The sequence below is a fragment of the Ictidomys tridecemlineatus genome, chromosome 10, assembly GCF_052094955.1.
Source record: "Ictidomys tridecemlineatus isolate mIctTri1 chromosome 10, mIctTri1.hap1, whole genome shotgun sequence".
Lineage (NCBI taxonomy): Eukaryota > Metazoa > Chordata > Mammalia > Rodentia > Sciuridae > Ictidomys > Ictidomys tridecemlineatus.
In genome coordinates this window covers 118,335,751-118,357,253 of record NC_135486.1, presented here as the reverse complement: position 1 = coordinate 118,357,253, position 21,503 = coordinate 118,335,751, and the positions used below count along the sequence as shown (strand labels likewise).

Below are 21,503 nucleotides of genomic sequence, written 5' to 3'. Positions count from 1 at the left end.
CTGCAACATCACCCAGGAAGGGGGCGATACTCTAATGGTGAAAGTTAAAGTGTCATTTTAACCAAGATCTGCTGCCTGTCCTGTTTGAAAATATTACTGGGCCAGGCACCGTGAGGCACACCTGTAATCCCAGTGGCTTGGGAGGCTAAGGCAGGAGAATTGTAAGCGAGTTCAAAGCTAGCCTCAACAACTTAGTGAGACTCTGTATCTCAATAAAATATAAAAGGGACTGGGAATGTGGCTCAGTGGCTGAGCACCCCTGGGTTCAATCCCCAGTACAAAAAAATTATTGGAAGTTCTGGTTTAGGCTGAGGGCTCTGTTTTTCAACCCCATCTCCTGTCACTCTCTTCCTCTTTTGTCTCCTTTGCCCTCTGGTGATGAGAGCCTGGGAGCCCAGCTTTGGGGTGATTTCACAAGAGCTATGGTCTCCCAACACTCCTGGGTCCCCAATATTGCTACCGTGTGGCCCTGGGGGAATGGCTGAAGTCTTCAGCTCCCAGCTCTGTCTGGGCCCAAGTCCAGGAAGTGGGGAGGCTGTCTAGGGAAGAGAGGAATGTCCTGAAAGTGCAGTTCTGCCCCAGAGATCATCTCCTCCCCAGGCTCTCCTGGCATTCCAACACATCAGGGACAGGCTCCGAGTCCCCTCAGCTCTAGGGGGCCTCTTGTGGAGCAGGGGCTTTGGAGAAGAGTCATGGAAGGAGAAGGAAGTACATACCATTCTTTTTTTTTTTTCTTTTTTGGTACTGGGGATTGAATCCCCGGGGTGCTTAACCACTGAACCACATCCCTGCCCTCCTCCCTTTTATTTAGAGACAGTGCCCTTGATAAGCTGCTGACACTGGCTCTGGACTTTCTATCTCCTGCCTCAGCCTCCCTAAACACCATTTTCTGCAGACTGAAAGTGTGTTATGTGGTGGGAAGAGAACGTGTGACAGTTGATTTATAAGGGAAATATGAATATTGCTACATGGGAACCATCCCAAGGACAAGCCACAAAGTGGAATTTTAAGCAATGTTTACATTTAAGAAAAATGTATATTTCCCCCCCCAAGGGATAAGAGACATGTGAATGGCGACTTTAAAGCCATCCAAGACAGCTCCTTAAGTTGAAAGGGGAATATTTGGGAGAAAGTCTTCGTCAAGCCTTATTCTTTTTTTTTTTTTTTTAATATTTTTTTAGTTGTTGAGTGACCTTTATTTATTTACTTATATGTGGGCTGAGGATCGAACCCAGTGCCTCGCCTGTGCCAGGTGAACGCTCCACCACTGAGCCACAATCCTAGCCTCAAGCCTTATTCTCTAATCATAAAAAAGAAGAAACAGTTGGGGCTGGGGACACAGCACAGTTGGTAGAGCGCTTGCCTCACAGGCACAAGGCCTTGGGTTCAGTCCCCGGAAACAAGCTGAGAGTCCTGGATCTAGAGACCTGAATAATTACTGTCATTAAAAAAATGCTCCAGAATGTGAGTCATTTGAGGTGTCTGCCCAACTGGCAAAAACGTGAACAGAATGAAGAAGCACATTGTTCCCCCACGCCTGGGAGGACACAATGGGAAGCTGTGCCCACCTCTTGCCAGGCTGTGCCTGCTGCATATAGAGGAGCAGACAGGGTCCATGGCCCGTCTTCCAGGAGCCACACAGCCTGGAAAGATGAAGCACTGATTTAGACGTGAAAAAGTATGATAGCAGCCATGTTCTCTCCAATACACTCTAGAATGGACGGACATTTCTTGGCAAGGGTAGGGGGGGAAAAACTCAAAAGAAAGGGTAAAAATAGAAAAAGATCTGCAGTACAGATTCTGGAACCCATCATTATTTGAATGACTAATCAGCTGTCTGTGAGACAAGGTCAGCTACCTCCATACATGAGGATTCTCCCTGAGGATGGGGATGTGATCTGTCCTCTCTGGTCAAAGCAACCCAGTTCTTCCCTGTAGATCCAGTTTATGGAAACATAGTTCTCATTGATCACTAAGGACATGAACATTCAGGGCTCTCCAGGCCTGTGCTAAGCACTGTGGATCAACAGGTCCCAATCCTTGCTTCAATTCAGATGCTAACACGCCTCATTCTCTCATTTTCACAGGTGTGAACCCAGGGTCCCAGGTATGCTGGGCAAGTGCTCTCCCATGGAGTCACTTCCAGGACAACTAGTACTAATTTTACCAGGAAATTAGGATGCGGCCAGGTGTGGTAACCCACGCCTGATATCCAGGTGACTTGGGAGGCTGTGGCAGGAAGATCCCAAGTTCGAGGCCAGTCTCAGCAATTTAGCAAGAGCCTCAGAAATTTGGAGACACTTTCTCGAAGTAAAAGGACTGGGGTAAAGGTGTCCCGGGATTCAATCCCCAGGGCCTCCCTCTCTGCAAAACAAAAACAAAAACAAAAACAAAACAAAAAAAAAAGAAAGAAAAAAATAAAAGACAAAAATCACATACAACATGCTAAGTGCAATAAAACAGAATTTTACACCAAGAGCTCTGGCGCGGTGGTGGGGAATGAATGCTGGCTCCAACACTTACAGCCCAAATGACAATGGACAATTTAATCACTGCCAATCTGGAGGCTGGTCTGCCAGCTGGGCATAACACGAGCACCCACCCAGCGTCTACGGCACAGCAAGGGCGCAGTGACAGTTCATCATCGTTCATCATCGTTCCTGTGACATTTGGGCTACGGTAGAAATCAACCCCAAAGAACTGTGCATGCGAAGCGTCCGCTTCTGGGGTGTGACCGCCGAGCCCTCTGCGGGGCCGTCTCCCGCGGCGGACAGGCGGTGAGGGCTCCCACCTCGCGGCCGGGCGGGAACCGCGGAGAACCAGAGTCCGGCGCAGACGCAGCATCGGCGCAGACGCCACCTCCGAGAGCTGCCCGCGGCCGCGCTCCCGCCTCCCCGCCGGACGCCCGCGCCCTCCGGTCCGCGTGCCGGGCGGCGATCGGGCAGCGCCGCCCACAGGGCCTCGCAGGCGCTAGGAAGACGTTCTGGGCCCGCGGCGAGGCGTCTCGCGCCTAGTCACGCGGTTGTCAGGTCGCGGAGCGACCTGCCCTCCCTGAAGGCGGCGCGGGCGGAGCTCGGCATCCGGGGCTTAGCATCCGGGGCTCCCCGGCAAGCGCCGGGTCTCCCAGCCCAACTACGGCCTCTAGCGGTCGGCACGCTGGCGGACCTGAGCCGTCTGCGCAGGCGCGGAGACAGTGGCGCCCGCTTCCCCTGGGGAAGGAGGTGGGGCTGCGTGATGACGTCAGGAGCCGGGGCCTCGGGCGGCGCGAAGTGGAGGCGCGAGAATGGAGGGGCAACCTGGCGGCAGTGGCGCAGCAGACCGCGGGGCTGAGGACTCTGCGCCTGGCCCCAGCAAGGCCTCTGGCGGCTCCGGCCACTACGAGCTGCCGTGGTGAGGGCCCAGGGCGTAGATAATGGGCGCATTTGGACGTGAGGATGGGCGAAGAGCGGGCCGTGCTCCGGGGGAACACGATGGGGGACCCAATGGGGGACCCGGTATGGTCCTGGGGACCCTTGGGGAGCAGGAGGGCCGGGGGCGGCGAAGGGATTGTGGTTTGCAGAAGGCGAGGGACCCGGGTCTCCGAGCCCACCCGGGGTCTGCAGTGGCCGGTACCACACTGCAGGGCTAAGGACAGTCAGGACTACCCGGGGTTTTCTTAATCACAGTTATTTTTTTAATTATTATTTTAAATATTGGTTGCATGTTGACAACGAGGGTACTCTGCATGTTAGGGTCATTTAATTAGCTTTACCCATCTTCTTTCTACCTGTTAATACGGCCACCAGAAAACTTTACACACAAGGCCCACGTTCTGTTCCTCTTACACAGCGCTGTCCAGATGCCCGAGAGACTCGGGAAGGGCACATCCGCTGCTGTCAAGGAGCTCACAGTTGACAGAGAGGCAAAGCGAATAGACAGACAAGGGCGGGCTGGGGGTGCCGCTCACCTTCACTGGCTGGGTCAGGCCCTGGGTTCAGTCCCAAGCACCGATAAATAAATAAACCAATAAACAGACCAGTAAATGCACTGTTTGATAAGACAGGTGCTCCGAGGGGGAAATCAGTAGCTCTGGTGGTCAGGAAGGCCTCTAAGGAGGCTCTGACAGGTGAACAGGTTGTGTGCTGGAGGAGCTTTGGGCAGGGGGCAGCCTGCAGACGAAGTGGATTTGCCCTTCAGGGACCAGCTCCAGGTCTGCTCCTGATGCTCCCAGGTCTGATTCTCTCCCTCCTCTGGGACTCAACAGCCCTTGGTTTATGTAATAAGACTGGCACTGTAGTGGGCTCTGCTAAGCTCTGTCTCCCTGTTGGTGGTGAAGTCTTGCGGGCAGGAACATGTCCTGCTCATCCCCGTGTCTTCTGCTTTCCTCTTGTTGAGCCCCTAACTCCTTACACAGTGCTTGGCCCCTGGAAGAGGCAGAGTCTAGAGAATGAGTGGGTGGGAGCAGGTGCTCTCCTGCTGGCCTTGGATAACAGCTGTCTCTGGAGCTAGAGTGGACCCTCTTTATCTGTACAGGGTGCAACGACAAACCAGGGAGTTTAGTAATGGGCAGGCTGGGGTGTAGCTTGGTGGTAGGGTGCTTGCCCCAGCTGGCGTAAGGGCCTGCACTTGATCACCAGCACCTCATTAAAAAAAACAACAAACAAATAAAGAATATACAATGGCAAAGGAGGTCCTGATAGTTAAATTGTTACAAATACACTGCCACACCTATGCTCCTTTACTTTCTTCTCCTCACATAGTTTGCTTGTGTATTTCTTGTGGTTCCCAGGGGTCCTCTACCACAGAGCTCTAGCCCCAGCCCTTTCTTATTTTTATTTTGAGACGGGGTCTCACACAGTTGCTCAGGCTGGCCTTGAGCTTGCCATCCTCCTGCATCAGCCTCCTGAGTCGCTGGGATTACAAGCGTGGGCAGTTCAGCCCTGGCATAGCTTCTTATTTAAAAGACCACGGTGTGAATAGGCCACTTGCCTGTTCACTCCATAGGCTCATGGGACGACAGGGTGGCCTTGGTTTCCATCTAGCCGTCATGGCTGTGTGCATGGCACCTACCTGTGGAAACTGGCAGGTAAGGGATGAGAGAGTTCCAGGTGCGCCACGTCTGTCAGACCTGATGATGTTGGGCTGCTTGTGCAGACCATGTCACCTTGCACTGTCACATTGCTCCATGTGGTCTGTGCTGGCCCCTGTCCAGCTGCAGCGTGTTTCTCTGCCGTGGTGGGCATTGGGTTGTGGTAGGTGGACCATCCTCATGCACTTCACTTTTCAAATGGAACTTGGACACCTCATTAAATGAAACTTGTGTCCATTTGCTCTGGTTATTTCTTTGGTAGTAGTGATTGGCCCATGGTGCTCTACCACTGAGCTACATCTTCAGCCCTTTTTCATTTTTGAGACAGGTTCTTGCTAAATTGTTGAGGCAGAGCTTGAATTTGTGATCTTCCTACCTCATCCTCCAGAGTTGCTGGGATTATAGGCATGTACCATGTTGCCTGTTCCTTTTAGTGATTTCTTTTGGGTTGCATGAAGATAACTTTGTCGGTATTTTTATGCATTTTCTTAAAAACAGGGTTGAAAAATACAGGCCAATAAAGCTGAATGAAATTGTTGGGAATGAAGACACTGTGAGCCGGCTAGAGGTGAGTGGCTTTTAAAAAATGCTGTCTTTTGATGTCCTTCTTTGACAAGCTCAAAACATTTAGAGGAAGACAGTCAACTCAGTGAGGGAGGGGCTGGGGATGTGGCTCAAACGCTCGCCTGGCGTGGTTGCGGCCCAGGTTCGATCCTCAGCACCACATACAAAGATGTTGTGTCTGCTGAAAACTAAAATGTAAATAAAATATTAAAAAACAAAACAAAACAAAAAAAACCAAGGCAGACCAGGAATCCAGAAGAATCAAGGGATAGAAGACATTCAATCTGAGGGACAGTGGAAACTCTGGTGGCAACCATCAGTGGTTTTAAAGGACTGGCTTTTCAGAAGTTTCAGACTTGATCTTATTCATCTCTAGCAGAAGAGCCAAACTTTTCCTGTAATGCCAGATAATATCTTCAGCATTGAGTCGCCAGCACCCTTGTAACAAAACAAAACGCAATAACAATGCTTTAAACATGTGAAAACCAGGGCTGGGGCTGGGGCTCAGTGGTAGAGTGCTTGCCTAGCAGGTGTGAGGCACTGGGTTCGATTCTCAGCACCGCATACCAATAAATTAAGGTCCATTGACTAACAAAATATTTTTTAAAAAATGTGAAAACCATTCTTAGCCAGGAGACTTACAAAAACAGACTTCGTGAAGGATTTGTCCACCCTCACCCCCAACTGGCTATCCTTTGCCAGCCCCTGCCTGAAGGAGCTAGATGGCTAAGTGACAAGGCACGACACGAGGAAGAACATGCAGAACCACTTGGCAGTAGAGCAGGCTTTGAATTCCCAGCCTTGGAGGTCTTTCTGTGCAATCTAGAAGCCCAGTTGCTTGAGAAATGACAGAGATCATCTCTATAGTAATCGGGGGCTTAGCTATCAGGTTTATTTTGATTTATTAATTTTACAAATACTTGAAGCCAGGCACAGTGGTGAGTGCCTATAATCCAGCAGCTCTGGAGGCTGAAGTTCAAGGCCAGCCTTAGCAACTTAGAAAGGCCCTAAGCAACCTAGCAAGACCCTGTCTCGAAAAATTAAAAAAGGCTGGGGATGTGGCTCAGTGGTGGAGTGCTTGCTCAGCATGTGTGAGGCCCTGGGTTCAAGCCCCAGTACTGCAGCTACAATAAAAAACGTTTGGGCTTCAGGCCGAGGGAGCTTAGTGGGGAGCACCTGCTTGGCATGTAGAGGCCCTGGATTCTGTTCCCCAGCACTGAAAAAGAAGGTGAGGACAGGAAGGAGTCACCCCAGGGTTTTAGTTAGGTAAAATTGGGGTTTGAATGGGTTGGTGGGTGGGTTTTGCTGTACTGCAGATTGAACCCAGAGCTTGTCCGTGCCAGGCAAGGGCTCTGCCACTGAGCTGCGTTCCCCAGCCTTTATTTTCCTTTTATCTTAGTTTGAGATGAGACCTCCTTAAATTGCCCCGATGGTCTCGAATTGGCCATCCTTCTGCCTCAGCTTTGGAGAAGCTGGGATTCCAGGTGTGAGCCAACGCGCTTGGCAAAGCTTTCAGTGGTTGTGTAGTTTAGAAAAATGATTGTACTTACAGTATGAAAAATGAGTTGGCCTGGGGCAGAAGGAGAAGCAGGAGACAGTGGCCCTCCTCCAGGGGGGGACAGCAGGCGCAACAGTGGGAGAGGAGCTGGGGCGCAGGAGGGAAGGCAGGCCGCGGAGCTGTGGTGCCGGTGCCGTGAGGCCAAGGGGGAATGTCGCCTCCAGGCCCATCTAGGTCCCATCCTGGACCACCTGGGGAGGGCTGGAGAGTCCATGGGAGAAGAAATACAGGCTGGGCTTCAGGTTTGTAGGGCTGATGAGTTCCGTTTTGAATGGGCTGAGGTGCAAGTCCCAGGAGCCATCCTCCTGGAGAGGTGAGTCACGCGTGTTTCACCACATGGGTCTGTGCGCTGGGAGACTTGGCCCCTGGGCCTACGGGTTAAGTGTTTTTTTTGTTGTTGTTTTGTTTTGTTTTGTTTTTTAAATATCTTTTTTATTTTTCTGTGGTGCTGAGGGTCGAGCCCAGTACCTCACAGGTGCAAGGCAGGTGCTCTACCACTGAGCCCCAGCCCCAGCCCTAGCCCTTTTTAGTTTTCATTTTGAGACATGGTCTTGCTAAGTTGCTGAGGCTGACCTCCAACTTGTAGTCCTCCTGCCTTAGTCTCCCAAGCTGATGGGATTACAGGCTTGTGCCACTGCGCCCAGCTTGACTTAGTCAATTCTAATCAGCCTCTTTCCCGCAGGTCTTTGCGAGAGAAGGGAACCTGCCCAATATCATCATTGCGGTGAGTGCCCTGCTCTGGTTCTGCCCACTGAGTGCCTCTGCACTCTGTCCTTCCTCCCCAGAGAGGCCCTGGGCCATTTCAGTCCTGTTATGGGGAGGCCTGTGGGTCACTTGCTGTACTGTGCGATTGTGTGTCGAGGGGTGGGGAAGGGTGGGAGTTGGGGGTGGCAGGGGCCCAGGAGCACCCTGGGGGCCTTCTGGTGGCCTGAAGCTCTGAAAGGAGCCCTCATTCCCAGGGTCCCCCGGGAACTGGCAAAACTACCAGCATCCTGTGTCTGGCCCGCGCCCTGCTGGGCCCCGCGCTGAAGGACGCTGTCCTGGAACTCAACGCCTCCAACGACAGGTGGGCCTGGGCTGGGTGTGGGGTGAGGACAGCGGTGGGGGACGGTGGTGGGGTCTGCCTTCGCAGTAACGGCTGTGCCCCAGCTCGCTGCCCAGCCCTGTGCTTCTGGTGCCCACCTGTCCAAGCACCAACTGAGAGTCTTGTTGTTTTCCTTTGTGTTTTGGTGGAAAGTTTTGAAAAATCATTTTAAATTGTGGTGAAGTAGACATAACGCAAAAATGGCCACTGTCACCCCGTGCTTGGCGTGCACCAGGCGGGGCCAAGCATGTCCCCAGGATTGCACTCCCTGCAGGTGGCGTCTGGCAGAGCTGGAGCCCTGTGCCAGAACCAGCCTGCTCCCCGCCAAGCCCTGCTGCCTGGCTGCCTGCTAGAGCCCACAGGCCTGAGGAATGGAGGAATCACGCTACCATCCCTGGTCCCTGCTTGGTCAGGCCATGTGGCCGGAGCACCAATGCCGCCCTCCACTTGGCTGGGGAATACCTGCCCCGCGTGTGTCCTTCCAAGTTGTGTTTATTGTCTCTGAAAAGGACAAGAGCTGCCTCTGTCCTTTGGCAATGGCAAGTGGCGGCCCTGTGACCCTGGGGGACCAGCATCTCTTCAAGTCCCTGCCTTTGATTCTATGGGGAAAGGGTCAACACCCAGAGTGGACCTGCCTTGTTCTGTTTTGGTGGTTCAGTGGCCGCCTTGCTCTATCAGGTGGCTGTTCACACCCCCACCAGCTGTGCTCAGGGTCCCCATGTCCCCAGGTCCTCACCAACACTGGGTATTTCTGTTTAGGGTTTGCTCCGTCCTCTCAATGGCGGGCATCTGTTCCCTTCCTGTCACCTGTAGGTATATACCCGCTGCCAGCTCTCAGTCATCACACACCACACCACACAAGTGCTGGGCGGGAGCATCATAAAGACAGGGAACACTGGCTTAGTCAGCTTTCATGCTACTGTGACCAAAGATGCCACAAGAATCGTAGGAGAGGGAAAGTCCACCTGGGGCTCTCGGGCCATAGACGGCTGACTCCATCACTCTGGGCCCAGATGGGGCGGAGCATCATGGTGGGAGGACCCAGGGGAAGAGAGCAGCTCTGGACATGGCTGCCAGGAAGCAGAGAGAGCTCCACCCACCAGGTACAAAATGAGTCTCAAAGGCACGTCCCCAGTGAGCCACCTCCTCCAGCCATTCCCCAGCTGCCCACAGTCACCACCCAGCGGATCAGGTCACAGCTCTCCCATCCCCTCCCTCCACCTCTGATCCCTCTAGTGCTGTGTCACTGTGAACTCCTGGGGGACACCTTGGGTCTAGCCCACAGCCAGCACTGGTCAGCAGACTGTGAGTGCTGGTGCATGGGCATCCTGAGGATGGAGGAGGACTATCGTATGGGTGAGCAAGATGCGGTGTCCAGGGGGTGGTATGACCAGGTCCTTCCTGTCCTGTGTCCACAGAGATGGAAAGAGATTTGTTTTTTTCCTTTAGAAATACATTGTTCAGGGCTGGGGACAGAGCACTGTTGGTCAAGCGCCTGCCTCGTGTGCACAGGGCCCTGGGTTCAGTCCCCAGCACCACACAAAAAGGAAAAAAGAAACATGCTGTCCAGCCTTGATTGGATTACTGGAGTTATGGCCTGAGGTGAGGCCACCCGTCAATGTCACACCAGTGGCATCCCTGGTGCTACAGCCAGCGTCTGGGCAGCCTTTGGTGATTATCTGACCGTTATGAAAACTGCCCATTTTTCCCTTTGCTGAGGTGAACAAGGCCTCAGTGTGCTGTTCTGGTGGCCAGGGCCTTGCTCACCCGGCATACCCCACCCCTGAGCCCGGGCCCAGGCAGTGGCCATGTATATTCTCAGCCATGGTCCACGAAACCTCATGGACTACGAAGATGGCAGTCCAGGGCTGGGTGTGGCTCGGTGGCCAAGGTGGCCTGGCGTGTTTGAACCCTGGTTCCATTCCAGCACCACAGTCCAGGCTGGCCCAGCCCCTCCTGCACTGGGAGCAGGCCCTGCGGGGCGAGCAGCACTGGCGTCCTTCCGCGTGGTGTCCTTGGCCGCCCCGGCCTCCTTCAGCACCGTTGGGAATAAGCGACGGAGCAGTTCCTGGCATGACGGGTGGCCAGCTGCTGCGCCAGGGCACAGGAGGAGTGAGCACTGAGACCCAAAGGGACCCTCGGCTGTGAAGGGCCCGGGGTCCCCGTGGTGGTTCAGGATAAAATGAGTTTTATTCTGTCCAGAAGTCAGGACATGGTGGCTTTGGTCCTTGGAAGCCCTACAGGGAAGAAGAGAAGCCCTGAAATATCAGTCCTCCTGAATCGTGAGAATTAATACAAAAAGAAATTAAAAAACTAAAATTGAGTCCTGTAGTCCCTGGTGGTTGAATCCCTGTGAAGGGAACTGAATTTGCCTCAAAAGGTGACTTACATTTCTGGTTTATTGTTCCAGGGGCATCGACGTTGTGAGGAATAAAATCAAGATGTTTGCTCAACAGAAGGTCACCCTTCCCAAAGGACGGCACAAGATCGTCATCCTGGACGAGGCAGACAGGTGTGCACCTGGCCGAGGCTCCTGCTGGGCTTTGTTAGAGCAGGAGAAGAATCACCTTTGTGGGGACTGGGGACATACCGCAGTTGGTAGAGTGCCTGCCTCGCATGCATGAGGCTCTGGGTTCAACCCCCAGCAGCACACACACAAGAAAGAACCACCTTTGAGGTGGGTTTGCTTACCACATCTTCAGACAGCAGTTGACCAGGGGCTCAGACCTTGGCTTTGTAGCTAACTTAGAGCCATTGGTCTAAAAGCCGGGCATGGTGACACACACCTGTGATCCCAACAGCTCAGGAGGCTGAGGCAGGAGAATCGTAAGTTCAAAGCCAGCCTCAGCAAAAAGCCAGGTGCTAAGCAACTCAGTGAGACCCTGTCTCTAAATAAAATACAAAATGGGGCTGGGGATGTGGCTCAGTGGTGGAGTGCCCCTGAGTTCAATCCCTGGTACCCCCACCCCCAAAAAAATGTCATCATCACCATGCATTATTTCTTTTTCTGCACTTTTATTTTCACTAGTCGAATATCTCTCATTTGTGGGTCCTATGTCTTCCTTTTAACGTTATAAGCCATGATCCACATCCTTACAATCTTTTTTTTTTTTTTTTTTTTTTAAAGTACCAGGGATTGAACTCAGTGGCTCTCCACCACTGAGCCACATCCCCAGCTCTGCTTGTGTTTGATTTAGAGACAGGGTCTCACTGAGTGGGTTTAGGGCCTCGCCATTGCAGAGACTGGCTATTTACTTTTACATGGTGCCTCGCATGGGCGAGGTGAGTGCTCTACTACTGAGCCACAACCCCAGCCCTTGTTGTTCTTGTTTTTGAGACAAGGTCTTTCTGTGTTGTCCAGGCTGGCCTCATTTCCTGGGCTCGGTGATCCTCCTGCCTCAGCCTCCTGAGTAGCTGGTACTGTGTATGTGTACCACTGTGCCAGCTGCAAACAGAGTTTTTATTTTTTTTTATTTAACTTTTAAATTTGTTTTCAATATTTTTAGTTGTAGCTGGACACAATATTTATTTTTTTACTGTCATGCTGAGAGTTGAACCCAGTGCCTCACACATGCTAAGGCAAGCGCTCTACTAGGGGCTGAACCCAGGGCCTCATACATGCTAGGCAAGCTCTCTACTGCTGAACTACACCGCCAGCCCTTTGCATTTTATTTTGAGACAGAGTCTCACTAAGTTGCCCAGGGTGGCCTTGAACTTATGATCCTCCTGCCTCAGCTTCCTGAATAGCTAGGATTTCAGGCATGAGCCACCGCGTCCAGCCAAGGTTTTGAATCGTCATGTCATATTCTATGGTGTGGATAGACGCTAACCATTTCATTGTCTAGAGTACTAATGACAGCTAACACCTATTAACACTTGTGTGTTAATTTACGATACACTGGACGCTTGCTAATCACTGCACACAGCAGTATCTCATTTAATTGACGACCTCTGAAGTAGGCAGCCTCATTATCTCTGACCTGTAAGTGGTAACACTGAGGCTAGGAAGATCTGCCTGAGTCCCAGGTCCAGCAAGTGATGGACGCAGGGCCTCTGCACTGAGTCCTGTGTGCAGCCTGCCCTCCTGAGGCCCAGACAGATCCTGGGCAGGCGTGGCAGCAGCCCTGGAGACAGTGGCCTCATGCGTTCACCAAGGCGCTGTTTCTGGTGCTGCAGGCGCCGGGTGCCATCTGACCCCGAGAGTGGCTCATGGGCTTTCCCACTGGGGGGTGGCCTGGTGCTGGAGACCCCTGCCCAGGGCTGGGGTGTGTGGTGCGTACTGAGCTGTTGTGGGGAGGCTGTGGCCTGGGCCCGTGCCCAGGTGTGACTTCCTCCTCGTGTGTCCCCTCCCAGCATGACGGATGGAGCCCAGCAGGCCTTGAGGAGGACCATGGAGATCTACTCCAAGACCACGCGCTTCGCTCTGGCCTGTAACGCCTCCGACAAGATCATAGGTGAGCTGAGCCTGCGTGGCCGGGCCTGCGGCTGGCTCCCTGGGCAGACTCAGGCCTTGGTGTGGGGCGAGCTCTGCCCCCCATGTCGCACCCCTGCTCTGGCCAGCTTCGAGCAACAGAGAGGCCTTCTTGCCCGCCAGGCCCAGCCGCTGTGGGATCTGCACAGCCAGCTCCCCTGGTTGTCCTCAGAACTGAGAAGTGAAGCATCCATCAGGTACACGTGACATTTTGAAATGCAGTCAGGTCTTAGGTGACTCTTTGTGGCGATGCTGTCAGCTTCACTTCCTGTTCTGTGGCCGAGCTGGGGACTGAATGCGGGTCCTCAGAGGCCAGGCAGCGCTCTCTGGCCGAGCCACACCCGGCCTTGAGCTTCACTTGATTTATGTATTTTTTGTGGAGCTGGAGATTAAACCTGAGGCCTCCAGCATTGGAGGCGAGCACTCTGTCGTGGAGCTGTGCCTCCAGCTCCTTAGCTTCTCTTTGTAGAGGAGAAAGCAGGCTCAGAGGGGCTGAGTAGTTTGCCCAGTCACACAGCACAGAGGAGAGCTGGGGTTGAGCCCCTGCTCTGTCTGCTGCCCTCTCCCGCTTCTGCATGTGTATGAGGTACGGGATCAAACCCAGGGTCCCACGTGTGCTGGACAAGCACTGGGCCACATCCCCATCACTTTTTATTTTGAGACAGGGTCTCACTAAGTTGCTTGGGACCTCTCTACATTGCTGAGGCTGGCCTTGAACTTGAGATCCTCCTGCCTCAGCCTTTCAGCTGCTGGATCGCAGGCATGTGGCACTGCGCCCAACTTTGCCTTGGATTATTACACTCGGTCCTGTCTCCGACCTCAGCGTCCGCCTGCCCCCTTGCTCAGGGCCTTTTGGGTGCCGCAGTTCCAGTGGGTGACCTCAGCGTCTGCCCTGCCCCCTCGCTCCTGGGCCTTTCGCAGTTCCGGTGGGTTTCACTTCCTCTCCTTTATGCTGCGGGCTTCACACTCAGCTGGTGTCCTCAGGGCTCTCTTGTCCTGCCCTGCTGATCCCCAGCCGTGGGAGCTCACCTGGCACTCCCTTCTCCACTCAGGCCGTGCATGCGGCTGCAGCCAAGCCTGCTGGCAGTGCCAGGGATCAGGGCTCCCAGCCCAGGATCAGGGCTCCCAGCCCAGGATCAGGGCTCCCAGCCCCGGTGCCCAGTGCTGCTGGGACGCTCTGTTCTCCCACCTCCCACGGGGCTCAGAGATGCGGGAGCAGGTCTGAGTGTTGAGGTGTCGGTAGCTTGTCTCCCTGATGGCGCGGGGACCGGCCTCTGGGGGCAGGACCACCCCTCTGTGCAGCTGCAGCGGCTTGTGCTGCCGAGCTCGCTGGGTGCTGGGCAGCTACATTGGTGGTTGTGAAAGGCTCTGGCCTCCCCTTCTTGGAAATTGATCTCCGATACATTCAGCATTCAAACTGTTTGAGCATTGTTTCTTTTCTTTTCTTTTTTTTTTGGCGGTGCTGGGGATGGAGCCCAGGGCCTGAGCTTGCTAGGCACTCCCTGTGCAAATGGGCTGCAGCCCCTGCCCCCGTGACTATTTTCATTTTCAAGAGGGGTATACAGACATGAAGGGAAATACTTAACAAACATTTGGTTTTTTGCCTCAGAGGAAATGGTCCATGGTCCAGTTGCTGCAGAGCTTGGGGGGCTGGGGGGACACCAGGGATTGGATTCAGGGGGTCTCAACCATTGAGCCACATCCCCAGCCCTATTTTGTATTTTATTTAGAGTCAGGGTCTCACTGAGTTGCTTAGCACCTCGCTGTTGCTGAGGCTGGCTTTGCACTCCCAATCCTCCTGCCTCAGCCTCTCAACCCGTGGTGCTTTCTTTAAGGAAGGCCATGCCTGCTTGACTGATCGTGTTTTTAAAATTTCTGCGAATTAAGCTTGTGGTACATCTTAAAAGAAAAATCCCAAAGAGGGAAGACCCAGTTAGAAGAGGCTTCTTTTTCTTTATCTATTTTCATGTGGTGCTGAGGATTGAACCCAACGTCTCACATGTGCTAGGCGAGCGCTCTACAGCTGAGCCCCAGCCCCAGCCCCGAAGAGGCTCATCTTAAGAGAGAGAAAGAGCTCTACCAAAGGAAACTTCTAGAGAAGCTTGAATATTAATTGCTTTTTTTTTTTTTTTTTACATGTTTGGTAGTGGGGATCGAACCCAAGGGCATTCTACCCCTGAGCCACGCCCCAGCCCTTCTCATTTTATTTTAAGACGGGTTTGCTAAGTTGCCAAGGCTGGCCTCGAGCGAGCCTCCTGCTTCAGCCTCCCTGTCTCAGGGGTCACAGGCACATATCACCACACCTGGCCTTAGGCTTTCTCGAAGGTCTCACCCTGTCTGCAGCTGGTCGCATTTTACGTACAGACCCCTGGTGGAGGCCACCTGCCTGCTGTGGACGGACGTGGTGGAGCCGAGCTGCCCCAGCATCTCTGCCCCCACAGGCCACACCCCAGCCGGGCGAGCCAGGTCCTCCCACATTCTCTTTCCAGTGCTCACGTCCTCTCTGTCTTTGTGCAAGTCAAATCTGAGGGTCTCCCAGCGCAGTGGCCTCCCCAGCCCCTGTTACCCTCAGCCCAGGCCGGGGCTCCCTCCCTGCTTTCGACCTGGTGCCGTGGCCTAGGCTTCTCCCCCGGTGGCTGCCAGGGTGGCCCTGGAGCTGCTGGGACCCCCTGTCCCGCTCACCTTCCCATTGCTGCTCAGCAGTGGCCTGGCATGAGGTGTGTCTGCCCCAGCCTTGGCCCCTCCCCAGCTCCTGTCCCCTGCCCTGGGCTGTGCAGGTCCCTCGTCTAGCCTGGGGCTCTCAGCCCGGGGCACAGCTCTGCTGAAGCACCGTCTCCAGGCTGTTCCATCCCCCATGTCTCCAGAGCCCGCGCTGAGGGAGGCCTCAGCCGTGTTCACATCCTGCACCCACAGAGCAGCAGGGTGCATGACCTGGGGTGTGAGGACCTTGAGGGGCGCTTCAGGCTGGCCACGTGTTACACCACGCGTGGGAGCCGGTGTGGGGGTGCTGTGTGAGGTGGTTATGACTTGATGGGACAGACTAGGAAAGAGGACGTCGTCAGTGGGAAGAGCCCTCAGGGAGGGAGGTGGGACGAAGAGCGAGGGGCCAGCGGGAGGTCAGGTGCAGGGTGAGAGGCCAAGAGTTGGCCTTGGGGACTGGCAAAGCTTGTCCTTGGCAGAAGCACAGGGGTCAGGGGACCTTGCTGGTGTGGACAGGTGGACGGCCCTGTGTCAGCGTAACACGCAGGACAGGCAGAGCTGCAGGGGGCAGTGCTCATCTCCCGCCCTCAGCCCTGTCATACAGAGGCTGCATGGTGTCCACTGCCACCCCTGCCTGGCCAAGCTGCAGGTCGCCTGGGGGCCTGACTCTGGAGGCTGCTGGGTGGCCGGCACTGGCCCGTGGGGCTTGTGGCACGTCGACTGTCTCGGAGGCCAGCTGCCCCTGTAGGAGGCCGAGCTGGCCACGGTCGTGCTGCTCAGTGGACACTGGCGGCTCTGCCTGGCCTCCCCGTCACTCCTGCGCACCTGCCGGCCAGCAGCAGGGAAGGCACAGCTGTCCTTGTGACCGCAGGCCGCAGGTGGTGCTGGCCTTTGCCAGGCCTCATCCTCCCCGTCTCCGCCCAGAGCCCATCCAGTCGCGCTGTGCGGTGCTCCGCTACACCAAGCTCACGGACGCCCAGGTGCTGGCCAGGCTCATGAGTGTCCTGGAGAAGGAGGAGGTGCGGTACACGGACGACGGCCTGGAGGCCATCATCTTCACTGCCCAGGGGGACATGCGGCAGGTGTGTGGGCGCCAGGCTGGAGGGCGGGTGCCGCCTCAGACTGCAGGAGGGGAGGCGGGAGGTCACTGTGCCACACTTGTGTCCCCGACAGGCTCTGAACAACCTGCAGTCCACCTTCTCGGGGTTTGGCTTCATCAACAGTGAGAACGTGTTCAAGGTACGGGACCCCGGCAGTTCTCACCCGCACTCAGGAAGGGACAGGTGCCTGGCCTGGGACACAGGGCTGGCCTCGGCCTCTGCTGAGGAGGACCCCGGGGTACACGCTCGCCCTGCTCTCCTGTAACCTCCCTGTCACTAAGTCCTCCCCATCCTGGGAGGCAGGAGGGGCTGGACCTGTCCCATGGGTGGGGATCTGTGAGCCCTGGGTCAGGGAAACTGCTCTGTTTGGGGACTTCTTTGGTGGCGACAGGGATGTTCCCAGAGCCCTTTCTGTTGCTGGAGACTTTGGTGTAAACAGCGAGGGCCTCCTGATGCCTCTCTGGTTTGGCAGGTCTGCGACGAGCCACACCCGCTGCTGGTGAAGGAGATGATCCAGCACTGTGTGCACGGCGACATCGACGAGGCCTACAAGGTGCGCCCACCCGAGGCTTGGCTTCTCCCAGGCCCTGGGCTGGAGCGCTCTATAGACCAGGGCCCCGTGGTCCCTCGGGGGCAGTCCCTCGCCCACACTGCACTGACTGGTCAGCCTGGGGTTGAAAGTGTGTCTTTCGGCTTTAATGACATCCTCCCGTGGGGAAATCTGTCACCCAGAGTCACCAGCCCAGCGCCTTCCCCAGGGACAGGGGGACCTGTGTCCCTCCTCCTTCTGGGGAGCATGAAGATGGGCACTGTGGGGCTGAGCCATCCCCATCAGCCAGGAGGGGCCTTGTCTATCAGGGCCTGGTCCCGTGGGCACACTTGGGGTCCGGGTGACCTGTAGCTGCCCACCGGGCCATGGTGGTACTCGGGCACTGGTCTGGCCACAGGATTTCCCTTTCTAGGCCCAGCACACGCAGCAAAGTGCGCCTGGGCTTGGGCAGCTTGGCGGTAAGATGGAGCGCCAGTCAGGGGCTGAGGTGCGTGCCCTGGCTGGGCCTGAGGAGCCTCCAGATCTGTGGACGCAGAGCGGCCCACTCCAGGTTTGCCCCGGGGCACAAAGGCAGCGGCCCTCGCCAGGCCCTGGTCTGCGTGCAGGAGGCAGGAGGCCAAGATTCCAGGAGGCCAAGATTCCAGGGTCGCTGCCCGGCAGGCTTGGTTCTGCCCTAGGTTCACCTGTCAGCAGGTACAGTGTCGCAGGCCCTGGGTGTCTCTGACGTGGCCAGGTGGTGGACTGTCTTGCAGTGCCTTCTCGGCTGCAGGGAACTGAGTTAAACTGGCTCCTGGGACCAGAGTGTGGTCAGCCTGAGGCCCGTGAGGCTCCTAGCATCCCCGTAGGGACAGGTGGTTCTCGGAACCTTGTGGGCTGTGTGGCCCGTGGCCTGCCCCAGCCCTGTGCTGGTCTGACTGGCGTGGGTTTGCCCAGCTCCCAGGTGCCTGGCCATGGACGGGGCTCTGACCTTGCTGTGTTCCGTCTAGATCCTGGCCCACCTGTGGCATCTGGGCTATTCGCCAGAGGATGTCATCGGCAACATCTTTCGAGTGTGTAAAACTTTCCAAATGGCCGAGTACTTGAAGCTGGAGTTTATCAAGGTTGGTCAGAGGGCAGAAACGCCTCAAAGATGCGCGCAGCGTTCAAGTTTCTTTGTTGTTTCAGGACTGATGTCACAGAGATGTCTATTGTGTCCCCTGACACGGTGGGAGGGAGGGTGAACGGCTATCTAGGGGTGGGGCGGTCATCTCGTTGGTTTTGCAGTCAGCGACCTGGGCACCCTCAGGCGGCTCTCTGCATCCCAGGTCTCGCTGAGTGAGTGGCAGTGGGAGGGTTGACCCATTGAGTATGATGCAAGGCCCTGCCACTGAGCTGTCCCTGGCCCTTAGTCTCTTAAGATTGGGTGGATGGAGATGTCTTTCATGTAGAGGACGGTTCAGTCCTTTAGGTATTATGGTGACGGACAGGCACATAAACACGACCGTCATTCCCGTCAGAAAAATTCATGTGCCCCTCTGAAGTCACTTCCTTCCACACAGCCTAGAAACCTCCATGTCTTCTGTTTTGGAGACAGAAACTTCCAGAATGTCATGCAAATGGGATCTTGCAGAGCCTTCTCGAAAGTCAGGCTTCTGCACTCAGCGTCTCCTGCAGGTTCACTGAGCTGAGGCCCAAGGGGCCCAGCCCTCTCTGTTCTGAGTGTGTTCCGCCCCGTGAGTGTGCCCCCACTGTCCGTCACCAGGCAAGGGATGCTTGGGTTGCTGTGGACAAAGCCACCTGGAGGGTTTGCAGAGAGGATGCCATGTTGTCGTGTCTCATGGGTAGACCCCGGGTGCAGCTGCGTGTCCAGTGGGACGTGGGTCAGAGACCGCCAGGCTGGGGCTGCAGCTCATGCGCATGGGGAGGTGTCATCCTCCTGCCAGCGGGGCCGCCCGTGGGTGGGCTGTGGAACCTCACCAGGCTCAGGTACACATTGTCCATCACACTCGCAGGTGCTTAGTGGCCATCTGTGGTCTCTGATAAAGCATCGTGCACATCTACCCATTTTTGAGTTTTTTTGTAAATAACTTTATTTTTATGTGGTGCTGAGGTTGGAACCTGTGCCCCCACGTGCCAGGCAAGCGCTCTGCCACTGAGCTGGCCCAGCACGTTGCTGGGTTGGAGGGTTCTTTGCATGTCCTGGGTGAGACTCCTCCCTCAGAGAGTCACATAGAGATCCTATGAATCTCCTAGCTTGGCTTTTCTTTTTCTTCTTTTTTTTTTAAATTTTCTTAACGGGCTGGTGTGGCTCAGCGGTAGAGCGCTCGCCTAGCATGTGCAAGGTGCTGGATTTGATCCTCAGCACCTCCTAAAAATAGATAAATAAAGGTATCGTGTAAAAAAAAATGTTTTTCTTACCAGTATTTTTCAAAGAAATATTTTTCATCCTTTTGGAAGTAAATTGAGCTTGAGTTGCACATGACCCACGACACCCTCGCCTCCCTCCCGGGCCGGAGCAGGCTACAAGCTCAGGCTAACAGCAAACCCTCCCTGTCTGTTAACCAGACTGGAATTGGGCTTGTTTTTCAGGAAATCGGATACACGCACATGAAAGTCACCGAAGGCGTGAACTCCCTCCTGCAGATGGCGGGGCTCCTGGCCAGGCTGTGTCAGAAGACAATAGCCCCTGTGGCCAGTTAGCTGCAGTTTGAAGAGGCCTTGCCCTTGCAACGCTGGGGTCTCCACCTTCCGACGGGGAGATGCCCCACGATGGCGCTGGGCCTCCGACTGAGCTCACCTGCTCCCATGTTCCCTGACCACTTCTGCAGGAGCGCCAGGTCCCGGATGTGTGGGCAGCGGGAGGGCCCTGACCCTGTCCTGCTGACCGGTGCTAATAAAGCCTTCCTGTGTCTGCTTCGTTTGACTCCCGGGGCCTCCCGGAGAACCAGCCCCTTCTGTGTGCCCCAGCACCCCCCAGGTGGAAGGGCCACTTAGGTCATGGGCTGGACCAGCTAATCTCCATTTTCTAGAAGCTGGAAGGGCCCAGGTCAGTGGGTGAGGGCGGGTTTTCTGTGGTTTCCTGCAAAATTAAGACTTCTCGGAACAGCGGGGGTGCGCTCTCCAGACAGGGAGTGGGCTGGGGGACCCGCTTGCCCGCACTGCAAAGCCTGATTCCACCTCAGCTCTGCTAAGTGGGTGGGGAATGATGAGATGAAGAGAAGATGGAGAGGGGAGGGGAGAGGAGGGGGGGAAGGGGAGAGGGCTTGGGGGGCTGGGTCATCCAGCGGAAGGCCCAGACCAGAGAGCTCGCCCTGTGGCCTTTCCTGTGTGGTGATGTGTGCTCTCCTGTGGGCTTCAGGGTACTGTAGGCTGCCACTGTGTCTGAACAGGCACTGTTTTCCCCTTTGTGTGTGTGTGGGGTGCACGTGGTGCTGTGGTTGAACCCAGGGCCTTCCATGTGCTTAATTATGGAAATTTTCAGTTGTATATAGAAGTAAAGAGAGCTGGGCACAGGGCTGCACACCCCGGTGTGATCCCAGCAACTTAGGAGGCTGAGGCAAGATGCATGCGAGTTCAAAGCCAGCCCCAGCAGCTCAGCAAGGTGCAAAGCAACTCAGCAAGACCCTGTCTGCAGAAATAAAAAGGGCTGGGGACATGGCTCCCTGGTATCAAAGAAGAATAAAAGAGACTGCCTTGTGACCTTTGCCATGTCATGTTCATTGTCCTGCCTGAGCACTGCTGTTGACACATGCCAGGCTCCTTGTGTCCCCTGCCCTCTCCCAGGTGATTTTGGAGCAAATCCCAGGCATTGTTTATGCGCTGGTTTGGTTGGTCCTGGGATTGAACCTGGGGGTGCTCAACCTGTGAGCTACAGCCAAGCCCTTTGTATTTGAGAAAGGGTTTCACTAAGATGCCCAGGCTGGCCTCCAGCTTGGGATCCTCCTGCCTCAGCCTCCCAAGTTGTTGGGTTTGTCGGCGGGCACCAACACTCCCAGTCCCTTAAAATACTTTTGCACACCTAGTCTTGGGTTTTATTGGGACCTCATCCCTGGGAGGTGGAGTAAAGTTGCCCTCATTTTGTAGGTGAGGAGAGGCACCTGGGTTCCCAAAGCTGGTGGCAGCAGAGGCTGGCCTCCTGGACGTTCTCTCCAGTGCTGGAGGCCACTGCAGGACCCTCCCCTCCCCTGCTTCTGCTTAGGCCTGAGCTCATACAGGGGACTCCTGTCTCAGGACTGAGGAGACAAGAGGCCAACAGTTGGGTTCTAGATGTTTCCTCTGACTTCCCAACTTGTGGCATTAATTTCTTCTTGGGAACAACTGAAGGTGGCACCTAGGAAGAGGGCTGGTCTTGGGGTCCAGGTGCCTGTCCATGGCCCCTCCTCTCTGGGCCTCAGGGTCATTTCTTCTGAGTCAGATGCAACTTTCATTC

At 55.2% G+C, this 21,503-nt stretch overlaps 1 protein-coding gene across 1 annotated transcript; it reads left to right on the top strand.

Annotated features, from left to right (window-relative positions):
* The first annotated feature begins 3,222 nt into the window (after positions 1-3,222).
* On the top strand, positions 3,223-19,990 carry Rfc2 (replication factor C subunit 2). The gene is made up of 11 exons (XM_078023919.1): positions 3,223-3,390; positions 5,567-5,636; positions 7,873-7,914; positions 8,150-8,256; positions 10,685-10,786; positions 12,628-12,728; positions 16,370-16,527; positions 16,619-16,684; positions 17,018-17,098; positions 18,082-18,195; positions 19,664-19,990. Exons 1-11 carry the CDS (start codon positions 3,284-3,286, stop codon positions 19,772-19,774), a joined length of 1,059 nt encoding a protein of 352 aa, XP_077880045.1. The 5' UTR covers positions 3,223-3,283; the 3' UTR covers positions 19,775-19,990.
* Positions 19,991-21,503: the final 1,513 nt, after the last annotated feature.